The 11,714-nt window shown below is 44.7% G+C and overlaps 1 protein-coding gene across 7 annotated transcripts in view; it reads right to left on the reverse strand.

The window, feature by feature from the left end:
• SERGEF (secretion regulating guanine nucleotide exchange factor) overlaps nucleotides 1-10,487 on the reverse strand; it is a 201,624-nt gene extending 191,137 nt beyond the window's left edge. For 6 of the 7 annotated variants that reach the window (XM_080640394.1, XM_080640397.1, XM_080640395.1 and 3 more), the window contains exons 1-4: nucleotides 10,394-10,487; nucleotides 5,868-6,003; nucleotides 4,345-4,500; nucleotides 2,093-2,187 (exon numbers count right to left, since the gene is read on the reverse strand). In XM_080640394.1, coding sequence (XP_080496520.1) covers nucleotides 2,093-2,187; nucleotides 4,345-4,500; nucleotides 5,868-6,003; nucleotides 10,394-10,453 — 447 coding nt within the window. In that variant the 5' untranslated portion in view covers nucleotides 10,454-10,487. Of the gene's footprint in view, nucleotides 1-2,092; nucleotides 2,188-4,344; nucleotides 4,501-5,867; nucleotides 6,004-8,360; nucleotides 8,466-10,393 lie in introns of all 7 variants that reach the window. The other variant, XM_080640396.1, reaches the window with a different exon arrangement.
• Nucleotides 10,488-11,714: the final 1,227 nt, after the last annotated feature.

The raw sequence follows: 11,714 nt of genomic DNA on the forward strand, positions 1-11,714 counted from the left end.
AAACTTCATATGTCAAATTTTCTGAAGGTGTTAATATCATAGATATTTTTATGCTTAAAAATGTCGAATTTCGTGCCAAAAAAAGAGCATTTGCGGGAAGTTTTAATTCATTGCTTTATTTTGAAGAAAATTGCTGCTCAAAGTTATCGTATACTTCAGGAGGCTTATGGTGAACATGCTCCATCTCAAGATACTTGTGAACGCTGGTTTAAATGCTTTAAAAGTGATGATTTCGATGTGAAAGACAAAGAACGTCCAGGTCAACCGAAAAAGTTTGAAGACCAACAATTACAAGCATTATTGGATGAAGATGCGTGTCAAACTCAAAAACAACTTGCAGAAACATTAAACATTGCTCAGCAAACAATTTCCGATTGTTTACAAGCAATGGGAAAGATTTTAAAGGAAGGAAAATGGGTGCCACATCAACTGAACGAAAGACAAATGGAAAACCGAAAAGTCATCAGTAAAATGTTGCTTCAATGGCATGAAAGTCTTTTCTGCATCGAATTGTGACTGGCAATGAAAAGTGGACTTATTTTGAGAATCCCAAACGCACAAAATCATGGGTTGATCCAGGTCAACCATCAACATCGACTGCAAGGCCAAATCACTTTGGAAAGAAGACAATGCTCTGCGTTCGGTGGGATCAGGAAGGTGGTATATTATGAGCTTCTAAAACCAGGTAAAACAGTTAATACTGATCGCTACCGACAACAAATAATCAATTTGAACCACACTTTGATCGGGAAACGACCAGAATGTGCCAGAAGACACAGCAAAGTAATTTTGCTTCATGATGACACACCATCACACACTTCAAAACCAGTTAAAGACACATTAAAAGATCTTGCCTGGGAAGTATTAACCCACCCGCCATATTCACCAGACCTTGCTCCTTCAGATTACCACTTGTTCCAATCGATGGCACTCGCACTTTCTGAGCAGCACTTCAAAACGTACAAAGAAGTGGAAAATTGGGTCTCTGAATTGTGTGTCTCAAAACAAGAAAAGTTCTATTGGGACGGTTTCCACAAATTACCTGAAAGATGGGGAAATGTGTAGCTAGTGATGGACATTACTTTGAATAAAGCACTTTTGATGTTTCTCTTGAAATTATCGTGTTTTATTTGGATTACAAAATCCGCATTATTAATGAGTTAATAGTTAATCTGCATTATTAACCAGTTAATAGTTAATCCGCACCATTAACCGGTTAATAGTAAATTGGCATTATTAACCATAATAATGCGGATTTTGTAATCAAAGAAAACACAATAACTTCAAGAGAAACATCAAAAGTGCTTTATTCAAAGTAATGTCTATCGCTAGCTACACATTTTCCCCACCTTCAGGTTTGTGGATACCGTCCCAATAGAACTTTTCTTGTTTTGAGGCAGATCATTCAGAGACCCAATTTTCCACTTCTTTGTACGTTTTGGAGTGCTGCTCAGAAAGTGCGTGTGCCATCGATCGGAACAAGTGGTGAAGGCTGCATATCTCTGTGAAAATACTAAAAAACACCAAATCATACATTATCTTAAGGAGCAATACAACAAAATAGCATACATATCAAATCGCATATAGATATCAACATATGTCTAACTCCATCCATTGAAAAAAATCCGCATTATTAACCGGTGCATCTAGTATATGGTTCACATTATATTTCTACACTTGATCTTAGCCAAAAGGCTGAGAAGCGATGCACATTATATTTCTATTAGACAACACTGGCTTATACCATTTGCCTAGTTTAGTGTCTATAGATAGGTAAGTCACTTCTATCTGGACCAATTTCTAACATAGTTCCCATTATTATTAATTTTAGAATTATAAAAAGTCATTAAAGTCTTTATAAGACATATAACCTTTATTGTTTTATTTCACAAAAATTTACAAAGTGTATGAGGACTAACAGAGGGGTTTGTTTTTTTCCACTCACAACCTTCATGCCCCCAAAATAATTTTCTCAGAAAAAAACTGTTTTTCAGCTTTCAGGGACATAGCCAGTCTGCAGAGGAATAACTGTAATACCCTGGAAATTCTTTAACAGGACACAGGCAAGGTGCATATTAGGTGATGTCCTTACCTCAATGGCCTGGGGAACCACACATCTTCGAGGCCCCTGAGGAACTCCTAATTGGCCAAAGAAGTTGGATCCACACGATAGAACCTGACCATTTTCTGCAAAATACAAATACTTAAGTCACAATCTATGTAGTAAGTGATCTGTGACCAATGGGTAAATACTGAAGGAGTAAAGGGAATGAGAGGAAGGAGTGAGGCCCCTGTGCTTCAGCACATTCAAACCACGGTCCCTGCTTTCATTGTTGCTCTAGGAATAAAAACCCTGGGCACAGCTGTCTTACACAGACTATCCCTTACACTGCCAACTGTGACAGGTTAGCTGTGTGGAACACAGCCCAGGGCCCACTGTTGGGATAGAAGGATACTTATTCCCCACTTTTCATGTTTCCATGTAACACAATTTCCATTATTTTACACTTCAGACCTTTCTCTTTGCCTTTCCCACTCTCAACGCTTTCTAGCAAAGGAGGGGTAACCTAGCCAGTTGGTGAGTTTGGGAGAAGGAAAGAACATGTGTGGCTTGGCACCTTCCTCTCAGGCACTCTGGGCTGACACATAGAAAGGGTTTCCACTGTGGGAAAGCCCTAGAGTTTTGGGGATAAGTTTGGACTAAAGAACCACTTGGCCTGACAATGAAACTTGTCCTCCAAATTAGCCTTTATCAGTAAAAAGCCAACAGTTTGATCTCCACCTGTCTCTACACCTTTCTCACAATTGGTTCCAAATATGAACAGGAAACAGAGTGTTATCTATGACTCCCTAAAACCCCAACACAGGCCCACAATGAGCACTTTATAAATGATAGCTATTATTTAGATTCTAATAATTACTACCATAATCAATACACAGTACGGAACCCCTCCATAGAAGAGAGATGGAGACACCCTAGCCGGGCTCTAATGACGGGACAGTTCACCAGAGAGACAAGAGAGGGGCTGTTCCAGGCAAAGAACAACATGTACTATTCGGTATTATCAGAAAGAAAAGTAAAGGGAGTGAGGAGAATAAGAGCCAAGGCAACAACAGGAGTAGGTGGGGAACAGTAATCGAAGGCCATGTGCTAAAACGCTTGGGGTGTGAGCTATGCATGTGAGAATCCACAGGGGTTTGAGGCAGGGCTGGGGTCGGTGGGGTTACATGGTCAGAAGATGCTCTTGCCAGAGGACTGTGACAATGAGGGACTTTAGTCAGAAATTATAGATGGTCCTTTGAATCCAGAATGGCCAGCTAGATTGGGCAAAAATACTTCCAGGGAGAAGTCAGCTGACGAAGTATTTATTGTCAACTGATTGCCAAGAGCAGGATAGTGGTCCCTCAGTATTTGCAGGGGATCGGTTCCAGGACCCCCTGCAGATACCAAAATCCGAGGATACTCACAGCCCTTATATAAAATAGCACGGGACAATGCATACAGTTGGCCGTCTGCATTCTTGAATTTCCAACCACTGATTGAAAACACTGACTGTATATACTACTGTTTTTGATCAGCAGTTGGTTGAATCCACAGATGTGAAACCTGCGGAGACAGAGGAGCAACTGTATTCTATTAACTCTTTGCCCATTTCCCTCTACATCCTATTCTGCTATCTGGCTTCACAGAAACAGAACAGTTCTGTCCAATCATATTCATATTTTGGAAGGGGAAAGCTACCATCACTGTTGTGGCAACTTCTGATTTCCTCACACACCTACAAAGTTCTCCTGTGAGTAACCATAGCTGGCACTACTATCCACCTAGCCCAGCCGTGCAGCTATCATGAACTTCTGGGACAGGAAGTGGCCACCAAAGGTGATCTAGTTCATTCCCCAGTCTCCGGCAATAGTTTTCCAGCCCAGCCCTAGCCGGTTTGGCTCAGTGGATAGAGCGTCAGCATGTGAACTGAAGGGTCCCGGATTCAATTCTGGTCAAGGGCACATGCCTGGATTGCAGGCTCGATCCCCAGTAGGGGGGTGCAGGAGGCAGCCAATCAATGATTCTCTCTTATCATTGATGTTTCTAGCTCTCTTCCCCTCTCCCTTCCTCTCTGAAATCAATGAAAATATTTTTTCTTAAAAAAAGTTTTCCTGCCCAAAGTTTTACTGTTTAAACTCTCCTTGCAAAAGACTCCTCATAACTTTCTTTGACAACCATAGAGAACATTTGTGTGTATGTTTTAAACCCAAAAGGCTTTCATTTCATCAGCATCACCACCATCGTGCTCTTCTCACTCAAAGCCTTTGTGGTGACAAAGATTCCCCTAGGCGTGAACTCACCTGTGAGAATAATGGTAAAGTCCCAGCCACAGGCCACCTGTTGGATGGGACAGCCAATGAGGGATTTGCAGGGTGTAAAATACAGAACATCCTCCGTGTGACCAAGCCCCAACTGCCCATCTTTGTTCAGGCCACAAACAAAAAGGCTTCCTCCATCTGTAAAATACAAAGGCTTTGGTGATAGTGTGCACAGGGGAAATTACAACTGCCAAAGATCTTTTCCCACCCACATTGATAAGCCATGTATGTTAATGTGCACTGAACCAAATGGCACTAGGCCAAGGGACTCAACTCTAATATCTAAATGGAAACTCCAAGTGCTACAGTAGCGGCCAACTAATCACCAAATTGAGCACCTATTGTAACAATAAAGCCAAATCTATTCTGCACTTGGAAAGTGCCAAGTACTGTTCTAAGAGGTTTCTGTGTGGGGCCAACTTATCCTTTAAGCACAGTGCCTAGGGCCCACAATACTTTTAGAGGCCCGCAAAAATGTGTCAATTTTAAATTCTTTTAAAATCAGAAAAACCGCAGCTGGTGTGGCTCAATGGTTGAGCAATGGCCTATGAACCAGGAGATCAGAGTGTGATTCCCAGTCAGGGCACACACCTGGGTAGCAGGCTTGATCCCCAGTGGGGGCCATGCAAGAGGCAGCTAATAAATGATTCCCTCTCATTTTTGATGTTTCTGTCTTTCTCTTCCTCTCTGAAATCACTAAAAATATATTTTAAAAAATAAAATCAGAAAAATAAATGTAATAATAATGAGTATATAATACTAAATCTAGCCTGGATTATATTAATCTTTACATCAATACAGTTGTAAAATATCATTTTTAATATTTCTTCATGGGTCCAAAAGTGCCAAGGACCCATAAAATGCAGCCGTTAATTCATTGATTCTTTTTATCCACCAGTAGTATCCCCATGAAATAGAGAAGAAACTGACACAGAGGAATTAAGTAATTTGTCTAAGGCCATACAGATAATAAATAACAGAACCAGGACTTGAACCCAGAGTTTGTGTTCTTCACCAGGATGCACTATGCCCTCTTTCACAATATTGTAGCACTTGTAGTACTTGTTAAGTTCTATCCTAGGTACTGCGAGGGAAATTAAGGAAAATATAAAGTTCTTGCTCTCAAGGAATAGTCAAGCTAATTGCAGACTTCTAACTCATACGCGAAAGTTAAATAGCAATATATGGTATAAAATGTGATATATTTTGCAACTCTGCCACTAATATGTCTTATAATCTTAAGCAATCAATTTTGTTCTTTGAGCCTCACTTGTGTAATGAGATGGGAAGAGGGGGAGGGAGGTGGGAGGTTTCTGGAGAGCCCAGAAGATCTCTGAAGTGCTTTCAGCTCTGACAATCTAGGATTCTCTGCTAACAACTTGACTCTTCTACAAAAATGTTTTCCTCTGCAAAATACAAAAGGCTGAAAGATGGTAATAGGACATCCTATGGGGAAATGTCTAAAGAAGAAAACAAGGGGCTATGTACTCTTGAAAGAAAGTTACCTGTGACAACAGCAGAGTGGCCCCCTCCTCCCATGATCCTCCTGACACACACAGGTTTACAGAAGTCATTCAGTTGTTGGGGCAAAAACACGTCCACCTTATGGCCAAGGCCAAGTTGCCCATAGCTATTTGCACCCTAGAAATAAAATAAACCGAGGATGAAAAAAGTATGGGAATCCCTTTATTTACCCGGCTCTACCTTTCTCACCCTGACAATATCTCAGAGTCCATATACAAATGAGATTTCATAAGCTCATTCTCAAGAGGCTATTATATGCAACCCACACTTAGAAGGTGGCTCCATCCCCAGAACACCACGCTTGCCAGGTGAGAGGAGCCCTTAGCATCCCCAGCTTATCCAATGACACTCCTCACCTTCCCCTTCCAATGCCCCAGCTCCCCAATGTTGCTTTTGAGGACAACATGGGAGTTCCTTCTGATAAAATCGAATTACCTGGGATGGCTAAGAAAAGAAATAATGAAGGGAAATAGAAACAAAGTGCTAGGACTAGCTCTTGTCCCTTCTCCCCATGTCCCACCAGTAATGACTTTCTGTAATCAAAGTTAGCTAAGAATGTTGTGCCCTCAAGCAGGGCACATCATTGTTATTTCATCTGTACGTGAAAGAGGGTAGCAATGACCTCTAAGGGCCTTTCCAAGTACTATGCTTTGTGACTCTAAGATTCCCATGGTGAGATCCCTGTAAGGGGACAATATGTCTATCATTATTATATAGTAAAGGTCCACAATCCCTAATCTGAAACCCTTGCAGCCAGATACGTTTCAGATCAGAATTTACGGACTGTAGAAAAGTAATAGACTACATAAATCATATACACTTCTGCAAGGTACAGGAGCAGCACCCCATAAACAACAGTATTATTCCTGCAGTAAATGGTACACATACTCAGAGTAAGTAGACAGAGACTATCAACAACCTATGTCAGGTCAGTTTGGGGTGTTCAGAGCTTTTTGTTTTCAAAATTGAAGAGAAGGGATTGTGGACCTGCTGAGAGAATCTAATAATTAAGATTTCAGAAATCTTTATAATTTCTCCAGGTATCTGCTTCTGGTTGGTTCTTCCTAGAGATGAGGAATAAAATCTTTAAAATGTGTTTGTTTTTTAAATGCCTGAATGAGCAAAAGTGATTTAAAACAACTACAAAAGCCCTAGCCAGTTTGGCTCAGTAGATAGAATGTCGGCCTGCAGACTGGAGAGTCCCGGGTTCGATTCTGGTCAAGGGCAAGATCCCCAGTAGGCGGTATGCAGGAGGCAGCCCATTGATGGTTCTCTCTCATCATTGATATTTCTATCTCTCTCTCCCTCTCCCTTCCTCTCTGAAATCAATAAAAATCTTTTTAAAAAAATAAAACTACAAAAAATACATACATATATAAAAACGAACTCCTCCCCCATGTGATCTCTTCCCCAGACATCCTGGGGTGCAAGGACTCCATGCTGGAAAAGCAAGCCATGGCAGGGACACAGGTCCCAGAGGCCCTCAGGAGCAATATTAGCTATGGATTACTGAGTGCGTCTCCCTGTGCTGGGCAATCACCTTTAACTCTCACAACAGAGGAGATGGGCATTGTCATTCTCATTGTACAGATGAAGAAACTAAGGCTCAGAGAGGTTAAGAAATTTTCCATAGTCACATAGCTGGGTAGGCAACTTTGTCTCTAAGAATAAAGAAAAAAATCCTATATAATAAAAGCCTAATATGCAAATTGACCGACCAGCAGAACGGTTGCTATGACACACACTGACCACCAGGGGGCAGACGCTCAATGAAGGAGCTGCCCCCAGCATGCAGGCCCCAGGCCAGCCAAGGTGGGTGCCAGCAGCCCCCCCGCCCCCCCGCCAAATCGCCCTGCCAGTCACATCCCTCTGCAGGAGACAACTGGCAGCAGCAGCAGGGGCAGGGCTGGTGAGCGGGCAGCGCCAGGCTGGCCAAGGCAGGTGCCAGCAGGGGCCCTGATCACCCTGCTGGTCGCCCCACAGATTGGCTCTGATCACTGGCAAGGCCTAGGGACCCTACGCATGCACGAATTTCATGCATCAGGCCTCTAGTATATACACACACACACACACACACACACACACACACTCACACACACACACATATATATATATATATATATATATATATATATATATATATATATACTGTGTATATATATATATATATATATATATATATATACTGTATATATATGATGAACCTGCTCAGGGCTTACCTGGCTGACTGTATGACCCTATCTAACATAGTATCCCCATCACTTTTTCATGCTTTCTTTTTCTTCACAGCACTGCCTGACATAACATTATATCTGTTTATGTGTTTACTGTCTACCACCTAAAAAGTAAACTCCGTGAAGGTAGGAACTTTATTTTGCTCACTGCTATTTCCCCTGCATCTGAATCTATGCCGGCCCAGAAAAGGTGTGCATATATTTTATAGTGAATAAATATAAGACCCTCTGAGTCCCTACCTAAGAAAGATCAAATGCTTGCCCAGGGTGACGTGGAGGGCGTATGCACAGGATTTCTCCATTAGCCCTGAGATCTCGCGGCTGTCCCATTACCCAGGTTACAGGCTGCCGAACAGAAAGTCAGACACTAGCATTATGGAATTCAAATTACGATACCAAATTTTTGTAATGCAACAGGAGGCCCTAAATCCATGATAAAGCAAAACAAAAGGAAATGTTAATACAACCTATTACAGCTCTATTTGCCTCCAGGCACCACACACACACACAACTCCAAGGAGGTAAATAGTCCCTGAGATGGCTAAGAAAAGAAATAATAAGGGACTGACTTGTGTTCCCCTAAAATTCATTTGTTGAAACCCTAACGGCCAGTAGCTCAGAATGGGACTATATACTTGGAGACAGGGCTTTTCAAAGGTAATTAAGGTTAAATGAGCAAAAGTGATTTAAAACTGATGTGGCCCTACACCAGTATGACTGGTCTTCTTATAAGAAACACAGGGATGCTCTTGCACAGAGAAAAATCCATCTGAGGAGACAGCAAGAAGGCTGCCATCTCTAGGCAAGAGACAGGCCTCACAATAACATAAACCTGTTCACACCTTGATCTTAGACTTCTGCCCTCCAGAACTGTGAGAAAATAAATGTCCCTTGTTTAAGCCCACCTCCCCCCCCGCCCCCGCCCGCCCCAATCTGTGGTATTTTGTTATGGCAGCCTTAGCAAACTAATACACAGTGACTGCAGCTGGAAGAACACACCATCAGGTCTCCAAGCATAGCGGTGGGGTTAGGTGCAACAGTCTTTTTGTTTCAGTACAGACAAGGCCACATCTGAAAGGCTTCCTCTGTCAGATGTTTCCTCTGTCCACACGGACCCCAGTCTCTGGCCTGGGAAAAGCCAGAGACACCACCCACCCCAGGCACACATTCAACCCCCAACTCCACCACCAGTTCAAGTTTCACCTCAAAGATACTCAGACAGCCAGACTACCTCAAGCCACACCACACTCTCCCTTCTGCGAGTCTGCAGCTGACATTCAACAAGTGCTTCCTTGTACTGATAATTACCGTTTTTAAATGAGTGAACATATACTGGTTTTCACAGCAATATAGGTATCTCCCCACCCACCCCTACCCCAAGCTGTAAGTCTCTCACTCGTGTTTTTCCCCAAAAGACCAGCACATAGGTCACATACAACAGGTATTAGTCAACAAGTATTTACTGAGCACCTTACCATGTCATGTGCCAGGCACCGTGAACAAGACAGGCACAGTACCCACCGTGATGATGCTTACATTCTAGCCAAGGAAACTGACATTAACAAATTATACATTTCATTAACATTGGGATACATGTTATGAAGAATTAAGACACAACGTCTGCTTGTTCCGATGCATCTGGTCGAGAACCTGCCACACACGCCTCTCTCCCAGCCAGGACATAAAAAGATGACCCTGTCTCTCAGGGCACCAGTCAAACCAATACCGGCGCGGACTCCCACTCCCCCAATACAGGCAAGAGTCGGCCACAGCAGAACAGCAGCAATGGTGCAGGGTCTCTGCCTTTGTGAACAGCAGCAATGGTGCAGGGTCTCTGCGCCAAACACCGCAGGCCTCACTTCGAAGGAGGCTCCCGCCAGACTGGGGCGGGACTGGGGAAAGGCCCCATCCTCCGGGCAATGGCAGGGTGCGGAGCCCAGGTGACCCACAGGGTTCCGAGACAGGTGATCCTCTCTCTTCGGAGCCATCCACGCTGTCTTTCCTGGAGCTCAGGCAGAACCAAATGCTCTGCCCTGGAGGCAGGTTCTTCCCACTGAGTCGCAGCCCCTCCGGCCCGGACCCCACCACGCCGCGAAGACCCTTCCCTCCGCCCTCTCCTCTTCCGCCCCCGGCCCAGGATCCTCCAACCGAGCCAGAGCCGGGCTCGGATCTCCGCCGCCCAGCCCAGGACCGCCCACGCTGAGGCCGGGAGCCCCCAGCCTCCGCGCGCCCCTCAGTCCCAGCCGCCCCGGCGCGGGGGCGGAGTCACGCACCCAGGCGAAGAGCGCGGCGGGAGCCGAGGTAGCATCTGACGAGCTGGGCTCGAGCTCCATGGGGGGACGCTCCACCGACGCTTCCGGGCGGGGCCGGCGCGGAGGGCGGGGCGGAGTGGAGCGGGGCGGGGCGGGGGCGGGGCCGGCGCGGAGGGCGGGGGCGGGGCCGGCTCGGGGGGGCGGCAGGCTGCACCCTAGTGTCGCCGGAAATGAAGAGCGGGCGAGAGCCTGGCAACAGCCTCCCAAGCTGCCTCCCAGTGGCCAGCCGCAACGCGCTCTGAGCGTCTCCGCCCCCGGCCTCCAGTTTTGCAGGGTCTCTCTTTGCCTTTATTTATATATATATGTATTTTATTGATTTCAGAGAGGAAGGGAGAGAGAGGAGAGAGAGAAACACCAATGATGAGAGAGAATCATTGATTGGCTGCCTCCTGCACGCCCCCTACTGGGGATCGAGCCCACAAACCCGGCATATGTCCTTGACCGGAATGGAACCTGGGACCCTTCAGTCCGCAGGCGACCCTGGCGCTCTACCCACTGAGCCAAACCAGCCAAGGCTTTGCCTTTATTTTTAGTAATAATTCTGTATGACTGCACCCCGCTCCTTCACATTTTTATCCCCTTGGAGTCCCGCGACAGCCCAGAGTGGCTGACATGGTATCACCATTTGATGGGGAAGAAAGTGAGCCTGGGAAGCAGTGGAAAGAGTCCTGCCTCAGGGGTGCATTTGCAAAATTTAAGGGAGGGGTAGATGAGGGTAGTGTCTTATATCGTTGGTGTCGACCTCAGCGCCTGGTAGGGCTCGGGAACTTACAATGAGGAGACTGGTTTGGTGACTCCTGCTGGGGCAGCCTTCTGACTCTCAGTGCTCTAAGCATGGTCCTGCCCTGATTCTGATCATCAATACTGGGTAATTTTCCCCCAATAAAGATTTTCATATAAAATGGCTTTTATCAGACATGCTCATACACTTTTGGTGGGAGCTAAATAAGCACAAATTTCCTGAAGGAAATCTGGCAATGCATATTAGGAATATGAAGATAGATATTTACCCAGTAATTCCACATCTGATAATTTATCACAAGAAAATAATCAGAGCTGTGCACCAAGATTTAAACTGCAAGTTATGCCCTAGCCAGTTTGGCTTAGTGGATAGAACATTGGCCTGTGGACTGAAGGGTCCTGGGTTCGATTCTGGTCAAGGGCACAGGCTTGGGTTGTGGGCTTGATCCCCAGTAGGGGGTGTACAGGAAGCAACCGATTAATATTTTAAACTGCAAGTTATCCTTGCAGTTTAAAATACTTTTTTCTTAAATTTATTGGG

The sequence above is a fragment of the Plecotus auritus genome, assembly GCF_963455305.1.
Source record: "Plecotus auritus genome assembly, chromosome: 9".
Classification (NCBI taxonomy): domain Eukaryota; kingdom Metazoa; phylum Chordata; class Mammalia; order Chiroptera; family Vespertilionidae; genus Plecotus; species Plecotus auritus.